The sequence below is a fragment of the Bombina bombina genome, chromosome 2 (genome assembly GCF_027579735.1).
Source record: "Bombina bombina isolate aBomBom1 chromosome 2, aBomBom1.pri, whole genome shotgun sequence".
Classification (NCBI taxonomy): Eukaryota; Metazoa; Chordata; class Amphibia; order Anura; family Bombinatoridae; genus Bombina; species Bombina bombina.
In genome coordinates, this window is record NC_069500.1 from 330007455 (window position 1) to 330024404 (window position 16950).

Below are 16950 nucleotides of genomic sequence, written 5' to 3' on the forward strand. Positions count from 1 at the left end.
TATCGGTTGATCAGATTTGCAAAGCAGCAACTTGGTCTTCTTTGCATACTTTTACTAAATTCTACCATTTTGATGTGTTTTCTTCTTCTGAAGCTGTTTTTGGTAGAAAAGTACTTCAGGCAGCTGTTTCAGTTTGAATCTTCTGCTTATAATTTCAGTTTTTTTCATTATAAAATTTAAACTTTATTTTGGGTGTGGATTATTTTTCAGCGGAATTGGCTGTCTTTATTTTATCCCTCCCTCTCTAGTGACTCTTGCGTGGAAAGATCCACATCTTGGGTAGTCATTATCCCATACGTCACTAGCTCATGGACTCTTGCTAATTACATGAAAGAAAACATAATTTATGTAAGAACTTACCTGATAAATTCATTTCTTTCATATTAGCAAGAGTCCATGAGGCCCACCCTTTTTTTGTGGTGGTTATGATTTTTTTGTATAAAGCACAATTATTCCAATTCCTTATTTTTTATGCTTTCGCACTTTTTTCTTATCACCCCACTTCTTGGCTATTCGTTAAACTGATTTGTGGGTGTGGTGAGGGGTGTATTTATAGGCATTTTGAGGTTTGGGAAACTTTGCCCCTCCTGGTAGGAATGTATATCCCATACGTCACTAGCTCATGGACTCTTGCTAATATGAAAGAAATGAATTTATCAGGTAAGTTCTTACATAAATTATGTTATCGATAATCGTAAAATGAGAGAAAGGTAAACAAACTAAATGCAGCATAGAATTAGAACAAACTATGAAAGACATATGGATTTCCAGAATAAAAAGTTATTTTAAAATTGATAGAATATTCACACTATTTAGAGACTTTTTTTTTTTTACTTAAGTTACCTCGATGTACAAAGAGATGAATTTCTGTAAGTATGTCATGAAGTGCAAGGCCTTTTAAGGTCTTTAGTTCCATAATATCTGTAAGTATAATGTTAAGGAATTACTTTGCAACAGACATTACATATAAATTCAATTACAGTTGTATACAAAAAATTGGGAATCCCCTGTATGAATAACATTTTATTGAGGTTCTAATTTAAAAGAAGTTTGCACAACCTCTGCAGTAAAACCAATTCAAACTTATTGAACTAATGATTTAGTACATATGGCAAATGAAGTTTAGTTACCATTTCAGTCAGTACTTCGTAACACAGCCTTAAAACACTCACATTTTTTGTTCTTGCTTTAGGAATATGTCTCCACTTCTCCTTACACAGTACATCTAGTTCAGAAATAATATTAGGCTTTATCGCATGCACTGCATATTAGAAGAGATTTTCAATACTATTTAACTCTGTAAACGGCAAAGGCCATTTTAAAACCTTAATCTTTCATTTTCTTGGGAGTAGTTCATTGTTGATTTTAAGGTATGTATTGGATCATATGCTTGTTAGAATATCCAACCTCTTTTCAGCTTCAGTTTGGGACACTAACTTCCAGGATATTTTGGATTTCCATAATTCTCTCTAAAGGTACAATATTTCCAGTGCCAATAGCAGCCACACAACCCAGTGCATAATAGATCCTCCCATGTGTACTGGGTTGTGTGGTGCAAGGTGTTATTTTTTTCTGAACATTACTTATTTTATTATTCAAACGTACCTTTGATGATTGAGGAGCTCAATTGTTACTTCAGACAACAGTACATTGTTACAAACTGCCTTTCTGCAGTGCTTGTGCAAGAATCCCTGTATAGTGGACCAGCGCACCACTACTCCAGTGCCAGATAAATCTTCTTGAAGGTCCGTTGCTGCTATATGGAGATTTTGCTTTCCTGAATAGTTTGCATGCAGTTAAATTGGATATTTACACATCTTATCTTGACTTCCATTTCTTAATTATGTTTCTTGCAGTAGAAACTACAAGCAGGAAATATTTAGATATATTTTATAACCTTCCCACTGCTTTGTAAAAGCCAATTATCTTTATTTTCTGATCCTCAGGAACACGCTGTTGAATGTAAACACACCACCTTGAGAGGTCCCAGAGAAAAGCTTGAGCTGTCACCAATAAATTTAGATTAAAGTCTAATGAATTTAGACATTAAAAAGGGACATTAAACATTACATTTCATGTACCTCCCTCTAATCAGGGGTGCTGCCATTATGGAACCACTGTAGGTATCTGAAGGAGAGTTGCTGAACATGTGCAAACAGGTCAGCACTGGAATGTAGTGAAAAACAGATTTATACAGATTTCAACATGGGGGCACCCATGACTAGAGGAGGGCAGGGAATATCCTCAACATTATGCTTAGAAAATGTATTTCGTTTTTAATAACTCTTTAAAGTTCCGAGACCTTAAACGATTAGCTGAAAGGGTGCCCAAACTTTTCCACATAGAAAACTATCAGTAAATGTAGTTTCAGTTAAATACAGCAAATAGTAACTGTAAATTTCCAGAAATATGTTTGTTTGTTCACTGCCATCACGTGTGGCATCCTATACTCAAGCAGAGAAGGCTAAACCACTAAAACCACAGCCATGACAGAACTAAATATGACCCTGCCCCCCCCCCACGACTTTTTTTAAATATAAATAAAAGTCTGACTATAAAAATATATAACATGGGGGGGCGGAGCCAGCTCTGGAACTGAACGGTCGCATCGCATATCTCTCTGACAGCAGGCCTACAATTCAATCTCTTTAGGAGCGACCATTTTCATTAACACATGGCAATCAAGCCTCAATTTAGACTTAATCTTCTGCAATAACCTTCTCTGAAAAAGGCTTGAATACAGGGATGATAGACTGTGGAGAAACTGACACAGGGGCATTTTGGAGCAGGATTGCCAGAGAGACATAATACTATGGCTGGACAGCATGGAGGTAGTAGCAACATGGAACTCAGCTATTCTGAAGCTAACTACGCAACAATTCCTCCAGCTAGTAAGTGATCTCAGATCTGTGCTACATTTACCCTCGATACATTCCATACCTACCCATAAGTTGAATACAGAATGGCCTCCTATACCGAACCCTGAATATCGCCATACAGACGAGCCGCAAGGGACAAATGGTCACTTACCCGACAGGTGCGCACTTCTCCCTTAGCCGCACCGCAATGCTCTAGTGCCAGACTGGAGGATCATACTTCTGAACGGCTACACGAACGGAAGAAAAACAAAATTTATGCTTACCTGATAAATTTATTTCTCTTGTGGTGTATCCAGTCCACGGATTCATCCATTACATGTGGGATATTCTCCTTCCCAACAGGAAGCTGCAAGAGGATCACCCACAGCAGAGCTGTCTATATAGCTCCTCCCCTAACTGCCACCTCCAGTCATTCGACCGAAGACAAGCAAGAGAAAGGAGAAACTATAGGGTGTAGTGGTGACTGTAGTTTAAAAATAAAAAACACCTGCCTTAAAATGACAGGGCGGGCCGTGGACTGGATACACCACAAGAGAAATAAATTTATCAGGTAAGCATAAATTTTGTTTTCTCTTGTAAGGTGTATCCAGTCCACGGATTCATCCATTACTTGCGGGATACCAATACCAAAGCTATAGGACACGGATGAAGGGAGGGACAAGGCAGGCGCTTAAACGGAAGGCACCACTGCCTGTAAGACCTTTCTCCCAAAAATAGCCTCCGAAGAAGCAAAAGTATCAAATTTGTAGAATTTAGAAAAAGTATGAAGCGAAGACCAAGTCGCCGCCTTACAAATCTGTTCAACAGAAGGCTCATTTTTAAAAGCCCATGTGGAAGCCACCGCTCTAGTGGAATGAGCTGTAATTCTTTCAGGAGGCTGCTGGCCAGCAGTCTCATAAGCTAAGCGGATCATACTTCTTAACCAAAAAGAAAGAGAAGTTGCTGAAGCCTTTTGGCCCCTTCTCTGTCCAGAGTAGACAACAAACAATGCCGATGTTTGACGAAAATCCTTAGTAGCTTGTAAATAAAACTTCAAAGCACGAACCACGTCAAGATTATGTAATAGACGTTCCGTCTTTGAAGAAGGATTAGGACACAGTGACGGAACAACAATCTCTTGATTGATATTCTTATTAGATATTACCTTAGGAAGAAACCCAGGTTTGGTACGCAAAACTACCTTATCTGCATGGAAGATCAGATAAGGGGAATCGCACTGTAAGGCAGATAACTCTGAAACTCTTCGAGCCGAAGAGATAGCTACCAAAAACAGAACTTTCCAAGATAAGAGCTTGATATCTATGGAATGCAGAGGTTCAAACGGAACCCCTTGAAGAACTTTTAAGAATTAAATTTAAACTCCATGGCGGAGCAACAGGTTTAAACACAGGCTTGATTCTAACTAAAGCCTGACAAAACGCCTGAACGTCTGGAACATCCGCCAGACGCTTGTGCAAAAGAATAGTCAGAGCAGAAATCTGTCCCCTTAAGGAACTAGCTGACAATCCCTTCTCCAATCCTTCTTGGAGAAAAGATAATTTCCTGGGAATCCTGACTTTACTCCATGAGTAACCCTTGAATTCACACCAATGAAGATATTTACACCATATCTTATGATAGATTTTCCTGGTGACAGGCTTTCGAGCCTGAATTAAGGTATCAATGACCGACTCGGAGAAACCACGTTTTGATAAAATCAAGCGTTCAATCTCCAAGCAGTCAGACGCAGAGAAATTAGATTTGGATGGTTGAAAGGACCCTGAAGTAGAAGGTCCTGCCTCAGCGGCAGAGTCCATGGTGGAAGGGATGACATGTCCACAAGATCTGCATACCAAGTCCTGCGTGGCCACGCAGGTGCTATCAAAATCACCGAAGCTCTCTCCTGCTTGATCTTGGCAATCAGACGAGGGATCAGAGGAAACGGTGGAAACACATAAGCCAGGTTGAAGGACCAAGGCGCTGCTAGAGCATCTATCAGCGCTGCCTTGGGATCCCTGGACCTGTAACAAGGAAGCTTGGCGTTCTGACGAGACGCCATGAGATCCAGTTCTGGTTTGCCCCAAAGTTTAATCAACTGTGCAAACACCTCCGGATGGAGTTCCCACTCCCCCGGATGAAAAGTCTGTTGACTTTTCGGATGAAAATCCGCCTCCCAGTTCTCTACTCCTGGGATATGGATAGCTGATAGATGGCAAGAGTGAACCTCTGCCCATAGAATTATTTTTGAAACCTCCAACATTGCTAGGAAACTCCTTGTTCCCCCTTGATGGTTCATGTAGGCTACAGTCGTGATATTGTCCGACTGAAATCTGATGAACCTGACCGCAGCAAGCTGAGGCCAAGCCTGAAGAGCATTGAATATCGCTCTTAGTTCCAGAATGTTTATCGGAAGGAGTGCCTCCTCCTGAGTCCACGAGCCCTGAGCCTTCAGGGAGTTCCAGACTGCACCCCAGCCCAGAAGGCTAGCATCTGCCGTTACTATTCTCCAATCTGGCCTGCGGAAGGTCATACCCTTGGACAGATGGACCCGAGATAGCCACCAGAAGAGAATCTCTGGTCTCTTTATCTAGATTTAGTAGAGGGGACAAATCTGTGTAATCCCCATTCCACTGACTGAACATGCAAAGTTGCAGCGGTCTGAGATGTAGGCGGGCAAACGGCACTATGTCCATTGCCACTACCATTAAGCCGATTACTTCCATACACTGAGCCACTGAAGGGCGAGAAGTAGAATAAAGAACACGGCAGGAATTTAGAAGTTTTGACAACCTGGCCTCTTGTCAGGTAAATCTTCATTTCTACAGAATCTATCAGAGTTCCTAGGAAGGAAACTCTTGTGAGAGGGGATAGAGAACTCTTTTCTTCATTCACTTTCCACCCATGAGACCTCAGGAATGCCAGCACAATGTCCGTATGGGACCTGGCGATTTGAAAATTCGACGCCCTTATCAGAATGTCGTCTAGGTAAGGGGCTACTGCTATACCCCGCGGCCTTAGGACCGCTAGGAGTGACCCTAGAACCTTTGTAAAGATTCTTGGTGCCGTAGCTAACCCAAAGGGAAGAGCCACAAACTGGTTATGCCTGTCTAGGAAGGCGAACCTGAGAAACCGATGATGATCTCTGTGTATCGGAATGTGAAGATAAGCATCCTTTAAGTCCACGGTAGTCATATATTGACACTCCTGGATCATAGGTAGGATGGGACCCTGAGAAATTTGTTTAGGATCTTGAGATCTAAGATTGGTCTGAAAGTTCCCTCTTTCTTGGGAACTACAAACAGATTTGAATAGAAGCCTTGCCCCTGTTCCTCCTTTGGAACTGGGTGGATCACTCCCATAACTAGGAGGTCTTTAACACAATGTAAGAATGCCTCTCTCTTTATCTGGTTTGCAGATAATTGTGAGAGATGAAATCTCCCTTTTGGGGAAGAAGCTTTGAAGTCCAGAAGATATCCCTGGGACACAATTTCCAACGCCCAGGGATCCTGGACATCTCTTGCCCAAGCCTGGGCGAAGAGAGAAAGTCTGCCCCCTACTAGATCCGTTTCCGGATCGGGGGCTGATCTTTCATGCTGTCTTACAGGCAGCAGCAGGTTTTTTGGCCTGCTTTCCTTTGTTCCAAGCCTGGTTAGGTCTCAAGATCGGCTTGGACTTGGCAACATTTCCCTCTTGTTTTGTATTAGAGGAAGTTGAAGCTGCGCCACTCTTGAAATCTCGAAAGGAACGAAAATTAGTCTGTTTGGTCCTTAATTTGTTTATAGGGTGTTACCGCTTCACCTCAGCAGACCCATAAGCAACAGATGGTCTCTACTTGATTATTTCTCATACGCCAACAAAAAGCTGGTCCAAAGGATAGTAAGGCAAAGTGTTTTGCACTGCATGATGTTAGAGGAGTTCGGCTGCTACTAGATCCCATGCAAGAAGCTGAAGGAAGTTCTTTCAGGTTTAAGCTTGAACACCTTTGTGTTTTGTTAAAGGATGTTTTGGCTACGTTGGACGACTCAGACACTCCTGTAGTTGTCCATCCTAAAAAATCTAGTAAACTTAAAATTACTTTGAGGTTCCTTCCTCTAAGGAGGTGTTTCCAGTTCCAGACCGTGCTATGGATATTATCACACAGGAGTGGAAGAAGCCGGGGGTATCCTTTTCCCAGTCTCCTATTTTTAAAAAGGTGTTTCCATTAGCTGACTCCATAACGGAACCATGGCATACGGTTCCTAAGGTAGAAGGGGCTATTTCTACACTGGCTAAGAGAACTACTATTCCTATTGAGGAAAGTTGCTCTTTTAAAGATCCCATGGACAAAAAGCTGGAGGTTTATTTAAAGAGGATTTATGTTTATCACGGTCTCTTATGGCAACCTGCAGTGTGTATTGCCACTGTGACTAGTGCTGCATCCTACTGGTTTGATGCATTGTTGGATTCTCTTCAGGTAGAGACTCCCTTAGATGAAATTTAAAACAGAATTAAAGCTCTTAAGCTGGCTATTTCTTTTATTTCTGATGCTATCTTGCAGGTGATTAGGCTGGGAGCCAAGTCATCTGGTTTTGCCGTACTAGCCCGCAAGGCTTTGTGGCTAAAATCTTGGTCAGCAGATGTCTCTTCTAAGGTCAAGCTTTTGGCACTCCCTTGCAAGGGTAAGGCACTGTTTGGTCCTGGTCTAGCAGAAATTATTTCTGATATAAGGGGTGGAAAAGGGTCTTTTCTACCTCATGATTGGAAGAAAAGAACGAAAGGTCGTCAGAGTAATTTTTGTTCCTTTCATAGATTCATAGGTAAGTCTTCCCCTGCCTCTACCAAGCCGGAACAGTCCAAGCCTTCTTGGAAACCCAGTCAGTCTTTGAACAAGGGGAAGTAATCGAAGAAGCCCGCAGCTGACTCTAAATCAGCATGAAGAGTTTGCCCCCAATCTGGGAGTGGATCGAGTGGGGGGCAGACTTTCTCTTTTTTCCCAGGCATGGGTTTGAGAGGTCCCAGATCCCTGGGCTGTAGACATAGTATCTCAGGTATACAATTTGGAAATCAAGAGCCCCAGCCCCCCCCCCCCCCCCCCCGGGGCAGGTTCCATCTCTTGAGGTTATCTGCAGACCAGATAAAGAGAGAGGTGTTCTTACGTTTACAGGATCTCTTCTCCCTGGGTGTGATAGTTCCAGATCAGGGAATAGGTTTATATTTCAATTTGTTTGTGTTTCCCAAAAAGGAGGGAACTTTTCGTTCGATTCTTCCTTTAGTTCAAGAGGGTCAGTTCATGACGACCATAGACCTGAAGGATGCATACCTTCATGTTGCCATTCACAGGGATCATCACAAGATTCTGAAATTTTCCTTTCTAGACAAACATTTTCAATTTGTAGCTCTTCCGTTTGGCCTTGCCACAGCTTCCAGAATTTTCTCAAAGGTTCTGAGGACTCTCTTGGCAGTGGTCAGGGCTTAGGGATTGCAGTAGCGCCATACTTGGACGACATTCTGGTTCAGGTGCCATCTTTTCAACAAACAGACTCCCATACAGAGATCTTGTTGTCTTTTCTACGTTCCCACGGATGAAAAGTGAATCTGGGAAAGAGTTCTCTTGTTCCAGCTACAAGGTTAGTTTTCTTAGGGACTATAAAATAATAGATTCCATATTGATGAAAATATTTCTGACGGAGGTCAGAAAAGCCAAGTCATCTTGCCTATCTCTCCAGTCTAGTGTTTGGCCATCAGTGGCTCAATGTATGGAGGTAATTGGTCTGATGGTTGCTTCCATGGACATCATTCCCTTTGCTCGATTCCATTTGAGAGCTCTGCAGTTATGTATGTTCAGGCAATGGAATGGGGACCATTCGGATCTGTCTCAGAGGATAAATTTGGATCGGTCGACAAGAGACTCTCTCCCGTGGTGGCTTTCTCAGGAACATATCTCTCTAGGAACATGCTTTCAGAGACCTTCCTGGGGTATTGTGACCATGGACGCCAGCCTGCTGGGCTGGGGAGCAGTCTGGGACTCATTAAAGGCGCAGGGACTCTGGACGAGTTGACTCTCCCCATAAACATCTTGGAGTTGAGAGTGATTTTCAAAGCTCTGATGGCTTTGCCTCAGCTGTCCTTAGCCTGGTTTATCAGGTTCTAATCGTACAACATAACCTCAGTGGCTTACATCAACCACCAGGGAGGAACTCAGAGTTCCTTAGCCATGAAAGTGGTGACTCAGATTATTCAGTGGGCGGAAGCTCACAATTGCTGTCTATCTGCCATCCACATTCCAGGAGTGGACAACTGGGAATCAAATTTTCTAAGCAGACATGTCATCCCGGGGAGTGTGAACTCCACCCTGAGTTGTTTTACAGCTTAACCCTCAGATAGGGGGTGCCGGAGGTGGATTTGATGGCGTCTTGGCAGAATGCCAAGCTTCCAAGGTATGGTGCAAGGTCAAGGGATCCACAGGCCGTTCTGATAGATGCTCTGGCGGTCCCTTGGGACTTCAGTCTGGCATATCTGTTTCCTCCGTTTGCTCTCCTTCCACGAGTCTATGCTTGTATCAAGGAAGAGAGAGTGTTGGTGATAGAGGGACCTCCTTTAATAAAAAAACGCAAGTGCTCAATTTTAAATCTAAAAGGATAGTTCCTCCGCAGCAGGAGGCTTAGACGCTAAGGACTCCGACCCAGAAAGTTCACCCTCTGAAGCTACAAAGGTTAACTCTTCATCGGATAACTGGGACATAATAGCTAAATCTGATAAATATTTAGATGACTGGGTCAGGAGAGCTATCTTGTTTAACCTTTCTCTTGCGTTTGTTAGAGTGAGGTAATGCACTAAGGGCCGCAGACACCACCGTTTGTAACTACGCGGCAAAGTCCGCAGGAAGAAGGTTCCCTCCGGATGGATGATTAGATGTGCTATGGGGAACTGCATGTGGAGTGGAAAATGTAGCAAGGGTAGTAATCTCACAGGACGCAGAGTCCTGAGAGGTAGACGGCTCAGATGGACTAAGAGCCTTAGCAAGCTTGTCTCCCTTCTTAGACTTTATAACGTTAAGGCATGTGGAACATAATTGAGTGGGCGGGAAAACCACTTTCTCCTCACAATATAAACAGGTATGATTTAGTACAGAAGGAGTACCTTCTAACATGTCAGAGTCCTCCATAGCTCAGGTTATACCCACAAATAAAAAGGTTTTTTATTATAGGAAACTGCACCTTTATACTCCCAATGGCTGGGGCACTCACTACCTCCTAGACCCAGACAGTTAACAGAGGAAACTCTTTCCTCAGGTTCAAGTCTCAGTCGGAATGGAGGAAATGAACATGGACCACACACGGTTACCTGGAGTGTAAGACAGTACTTCGCCTGTTATTACAAGTACAGCAAGTAATAGGAGCTGTGCAACACTTTCAAAAACGAAAGTGAAACTTAAGTGAAACCTGTTTGTTCCAGCCAAAAACACAGTCTATCAGCCCAGGAAAAATCACACAAAGCAGTATGTACATAATTAATACGCTGGTTAATTAACCCCAACTGTTCAAATAAACCCCCTTCAGAGGATATTAACCCTGGATCCTATTAAGGTTTAAAGGAGCAAAAAAAAGAACTGTGGCCCTGTTACAGCGTTTTAGGTGTAAAAATTTAAACAATCTTACCTCCAGGATCCATGCTGTGGAACAGAACACAGCCTCTCAAGTGCAACAGTCTTATAGCAGCGCTCCTGACATGGACTTGAGTGAGAGAAAGCAGGCAGTGAAACTCGTCAACACTGATTGCTTAGGAGCTGTTAGCAGTAGTCTGGATGGTTTCGCAGAAAAACTTTACCTGCATCTCCAGACTTAAACTTTCAGCAATACTCTCACTGGGAAGTTAACATGACTACTTAAAACTCCAGTCCTATCTCGAAGGTCAGATACCCTTTTTCAGGACTCTCCGAATCTTCTGACACTTCTCTGCCACCTCCTAATGTGACGAAAGGCAAAGAATGACTCGGATAATGAGGAAGTGGGAGGGATATTTAAGCCTTTGGCTGGGGTGTCTTTGCCTCCTCCTGGTGGCCAGGTGTTGTATTTCCCAACAGTAAGGAATGAAGCCGTTGACTCTCCCTATCTTAGGAAGGAAATTGGGTTTAGTGTCCCTTTAAATTTCACACCATTTTATTATGGTCAGTCACTCAATTAGGAAACTTAGATATCAAATTCTAGGTCACGTACCAAGACTTAGACATGGAGGTGATCAGGTATGTTTGCTTAAACAGATTAGGCAATTAAGAAATTAAAGAAGGAGCAGAAGGTGTCCTAGCCACTTTTCCAGTAAGCTCCCCACAAGCTTAACATACAAATTTCACACAAGTTTTAGAGAATGAAAAAGGGCGCTTCCACAACTGACAAGGAGTAAATATCAAAGTTTTTCTAAACAATTTTAAATAAATCCAAAACACTTCTGACTATAAAGATAATTTCATATTTTATGTATAGAAAAAAAGTATAAAAAAAAACATAATTTATGCTTGCCTGATAAATTTATTTCTCTTGTGATGTATCGAGTCCAAGGATTCATCCTTACTTGTGGGATATTCTTAAACGGAAGGCACCACTGCTTGTAGAACCTTTCTCCCAAAAATAGCCCCCGAAGAAGCAAAAGTATCAAATTTGGAAAAAGTAGGAAGCGAAGACCAAGTCGACGCATTACAAATCTGTTCAACAGAAGCCTCATTTTTAAAGGCCCATGTGGAAGCCACAGCTCTAGAAGAATGAGCAGTAATTCTTTCAGGAGGCTGCTGTCCAGCAGTCTCATAGGCCAAATGGATGATGCTTATCAGCCAAAAGGAAAGAGGTAGCCGTAGCCCTTTGACCTCTCCGCTTACCAGAATAAACAACAAACAATGAAGATGTTTGACGGAAATCTTTAGTTGCTTGTAAGTAGAACTTTAAAGCACGAACCACATCAAGATTGTGCAATAGACGTTCCTTCTTTGAAGAAGAATTAGAACACAGTGAAGGAACAACAATCTCTTAATTGATATTCTTATTAGAAACTACCTTAGGAAGAAACCCAGGTTTGGTACGCAAAACCACCTTATCTGCATGGAAAATAAGATAAGGGGAATCACACTGTAAAGCAGATAGCTCAAAAACTCTTCGAGCCGAAGAGATAGCTACTAAAAACAAAACTTTCCAAGATAGAAGCTTAATATCTATGGAATGCATAGGTTCAAACTGAACCTCTTGAAGAACTTTAAGAACTAAATTCAAACTCCATGGCGGAGCAACAGGTTTAAACACAGGCTTAATGCTGACCAAAGCCTGACTAAATGCTTGAACGTTTGGGACATCTGCCAGACGTTTGTGTAGTAGAATAGACAAAGCAGATATTTGCCCTTTTAGGGAACTAGCTGATAATCCCTTCTCTAAACCTTCTTGGAGAAAAGAAAATATAGGAATCCTAATCTTACTCCACGAGTAACCTTTGGATTCACACCAATAAAGATATTTGCGCCAAATCTTATGATAGATCTTCCTGGTGACAGGCTTTCTAGCCTGAATCAGGGTATCAATGACCGACTCAGAGAAACCACGCTTTGATAGAATCAGGCGTTCAATCTCCAAGCAGTCAGACGCAGAGAAACTAGATTTGGATGCGTGAAAAAACCTTGGATTAGAAGGTCCCGCCTCATTGGCAGAGTCCACGGTGGAACCGAGGACATGCCCACTAGGTCTGTATACTAAGTCCTGCGTGGCCACGCAGGTGCTATCAGAATCACTGAAGCTCTCTCCTGCTTGATTCTGGCAACCAGACGTGGGAGGAGAGGAAACGGTGGAAATACATAGGCCAGATTGAAGGACCAAGGCACTGTTAGAGCATCTATCAGCACCGCCTTGGGATCCCGGGACCTGGACCCGTAACAAGGAAGTTTGGCATTCTGACGGGATGCCAACAGATCCAATTCTGGTGTGTCCCATAGCTGAATCAGCTGAGCAAATACCTCCGGATGGAGTTCCCACTCCCCCGGATGAAAAGTCTAACAACTTAGGAAATCCGCCTCCCAGTTCTCTACTCCTGGGATGTAGATTGCTGAGAGATGGCAAGAGTGATCCTCTGCCCATCGGATTTTTTTGGTTACCTCCATCATCGCTAGAGAACTCCTTGTTCCTCCTTGATGATTGATATAAGCTACAGTCGTGATGTTGTCCGACTGAAACCTGATGAATTTGGCCGCAGCAAGCTGAGGCCATGCCTGAAGCGCATTGAATATCGATCTCAGTTCTAGAATGTTTATCGGAAGAAGAGATTCCTCCCGAGACCATAAGCCCTGTGCTTTCAGGGAGTTCCAGACTGCACCCCAGCCTAGCAGACTGGCATCTGTCGTTACAATGAGCCACTCTGGCCTGCGGAAGTACATTCCCTGAGACAGGTGGTCCTGAGACAACCACCAGAGAAGAGAATCTCTGGTCTCCTGGTCCAGATGCAGTTGAGTAGAAAAATCTGCATAATCCCCATTCCACTGTTTGAGCATGCATAGTTGCAGTGGTCTGAGGTGTAGGCGGGCAAAAGGAACTATGTCCATTGCCGCTACCATGAGTCCAATTACCCCCATACACTGAGCTACTGATGGCCAAGGAATGGAATGAAGAGCTCGGCAAGAGGTTAAGAGCTCGGCAAGAGGTTAAGAGTTTCTGACCTCCATCAGAAATATTTTCACTTCTACCGAATCTATCAGTCCCTAGAAAAGAAACTCTTGTAAGAGGGAAGAGAAAACTCTTTTTCATGTTCACCTTCCACCCGTGAGATCTCAGAAAAGCCAACACGATGTCCTTGTGAGACTTGGCTAGCTGGAAAAACGACGCCTGAATTAAGATGTCGTCTAGATAAGGAGCCACTGCTATGCCCCGTGGTCGTAGAACCGCCAGAAGGGACCCTAGCACCTTAGTGAAAATTCTTGGAGCCGTGGCCAACCCGAAGGGAAGGGCCAAAAACTGGTAATGCCTGATTAGAAAGGCGAATCTGAGAAATTGATGATGATTTTTGTGAATAGGGATGTGTAGATACATATCCATTAAGTCCACGGTAGTCATATATTGACCCTCCTGGATCAGAGGTAGAATAGTCCGAACAGTCTCCATATTGAATGATGGAACTTTGAGGAACTTGTTTAGAATTTTGAGATCCAAGATTGGTCTGAAAGTTCCCTCTTTTTAGGGAACCACAAACAGATTTGAGTAGAATCCTAGCCCCTGTTCCTCTTTTGGGACTGGGCGGATCACCCCCATGGTATGTAAGTCTTCTACACGGCATAAGAACGCCTCTCTCTTTGTCTGGTTTACAGACAGTCGAGAAATGTGAAATCTCCCCTTTGGAAGGGAGTCTTTGAATTCCAGAAGATATCCCTGGGACACAATTTCTAAAGCACAGGGATCGTGAACATCTCTTGCCCAAGCCTGAGCGAAGAGAGAGAGTCTGCCCCCTACTAGATCCGGTCCCGGATCGGGGGCTACCCCTTCATGCTGTCTTAGAGGCAGCTGCAGGCTTCTTGGCCTGTTTACCCTTGTTCCAAGCCTGGTTAGGTCTCCAGACTGACTTGGATTGGGCAAAATTCCCCTCTTGCTTTGAAGCAGAGAAAGCTGAAGCGGGACCACTCTTAAAGTTCCGAAAGGAACGAAAATTATTTTGTTTGGTCCTCATCTTATTTGATCTATCCTGAGGAAGGGTATGACCTTTCCCTCCAGTGATGTCTGAAATAATCTCTTTCAGTTCAGGCCCAAATAGGGTCTTTCCTTTGAAAGGGATGTTCAAAAGTCTAGATTTAGATGACACATCAGCAGACCAGGACTTAAGCCATAACGCCCTGCGTGCTAAAATGGCAAAACCTGAATTCTTTGCCGCTAATTTAGCCAGTTGAAATGCGGCATCAGTAATAAAAGAATTAGCCAATTTAAGGGCCTTAATTCTGTCCATAATCTCCTCTAATGGAGTCTCCATCTGAAGAGCCTCTTCTAGAGCCTCAAACCAGAAAGCAGCTACAGTAGTTACAGGAACAATGCACGCAATAGGTTGGAGAGAAAAACCCTGATGAACAAAAATTTTCTTCAGGAGACCCTCTAATTTTTTATCCATAGGATCTTTGAAAGCACAACTGTCTTCGATAGGTATAGTTGTACGCTTAGACAGAGTAGAAATAGCTCCCTCCACCTTAGGAACGGTCTGCCATGAATCCCGCATGGTGTCAGATATGGGAAACATTTTCTTAAAAACAAGAGGGGGAGAGAACGGAATACCTGGTCTATCCCACTCCTTAGTAATAATATTCACAATCCTCTTAGGGACTGGAAAAACATCAGTGTAAACAGGAACCTCTAAGTATTTATCCATTTTACACAATTTCTCTGGAACCACTATAGGGTCACAATCATCTAGAGTCGCTAATACCTCCCTGAGCAATAAGCGGAGGTGTTAAAGCTTAAAATTAAAGGCCGTCATATCAGAATCTGTCTGAGGAAGCGTCTTTCCTGAATCAGAAATTTCTCCCTCAGATAACAAATCCCTCAACCCTACTTCAGAGCATTGTGAGGGCATATCAGATACGGCTACTAAAGCGTCAGACGGCTCAGCATCTTTCCTAAACCCAGAGCTGTCCCGCTTTCCTTGTAAACCAGGCAGTTTAGATAAAACCTCTGTGAGGGTTGTATTCATAACTGTGGCCATATCCTGTAAAGTAAAAAAATTTGACGCACTAGAGGTACTTGGCGTCACTTGAGCGGGCGTTACTGGTTGTGACACTTGGGGAGAGCTAGATGGCGAACCCTCATTTACTTCTGAGAATAATCTATTGCTCTATTTTTAAGTGCTAATATGTGTGCTTTATAGTTTATAGACATATCAGTACAATTGGGACACATTCTAAGAGGGGGTTCCACAATGGCTTCCAAACATATTGAACAAGGAATTTCCTTGGTGTCAGACATGTTAAACAGGCTAGTAATGTAACAAGCAAGCTTGAAAAACACTGTAATCAAAGTAAATAACACTTAAATAAAACGGTACTGTGCCTTTAAGAGAAAAAAGCTGCACAAGTTCTGCAAAACAGTGTAAAAAAGCAGTAAACTTAAAAAATTTTTACAGTAGTATCTTACAGCCTTAGTAACTTTGCACAGCTATGCAAATAAACAATTAACCCCTTAATGGCAAAACCGGATTGAAAAAACGTCAAAACTGGTAAAAAAGACTTTCAGCACCTTGCCACAGCTCTGCTGTGGCACCTACCTGCCCTTCAGAACGATTTGTGGGGAAAAAAAACTCCTTTACAGCCCTCAAACACAGCAGAAACTGTGAGAACAGCAGTGGATCTTCGTTACAAAGTGCTAAGATCATCATCCTCCTTGCAGAAATCTTCATCCCTTTTCTGCCAGAGAGTAAATAGTACACACCGGTACCATTTAAAATAACAAACTTTTGCTTGAGAAAATAAAAAACTAACATTTTTGTCACCACACTCCTCTTGCCCTTCTTGGAAGTGGCAGAGAGAATGACTGGGGGGTGGAGCTAAGGGGGGAGCTATATAGACAGCTCTGCTGTGGGTGCTCTCTCTGCCACTTCCTGTTGGGGAGGAGAATATCCCACAAGTAAGGATGAATCCGTGGACTCGATACATGTTACAAGAGAAATATATATTCAAATTTTAAATTTAAATGTTGTTGCTATATTGCTACGGTTTGTTAAAACTTGCTATAAACGTTGCCTGCAACTGTTTTTTAAATTTGAATATATATATTTTTTATACTTTTTTCTATACATAAAAACAGAATTTATGTTTACCTGATAAATTGCTTTCTCCAACGGTGTGTCCGGTCCACGGCGTCATCCTTACTTGTGGGATATTCTCTTCCCCAACAGGAAATGGCAGAGAGCCCAGCAAAGCTGGTCACATGATCCCTCCTAGGCTCCGCCTACCCCAGTCATTCGACCGACGTTAAGGAGGAATATTTGCATAGGAGAAACCATATGATACCGTGGTGACTGTAGTTAAAGAAAATAAATTATCAGACCTGATTAAAAAACCAGGGCGGGCCGTGGACCGGACACACCGTTGGAGAAAGCAATTTATCAGGTAAAC

The 16950-nt window shown here is 42.8% G+C and overlaps 1 protein-coding gene across 1 annotated transcript in view; it reads right to left on the reverse strand.

Moving 5' to 3' along the window:
- RFC5 (replication factor C subunit 5) overlaps positions 1-16950 on the reverse strand; it is a gene marked incomplete in the record, with an annotated part of 128945 nt that overhangs the window by 30108 nt on the left and 81887 nt on the right. The window contains 1 exon segment of the mRNA XM_053701683.1: positions 844-921. Within this exon segment, the coding sequence (XP_053557658.1) occupies positions 844-921 (78 nt within the window).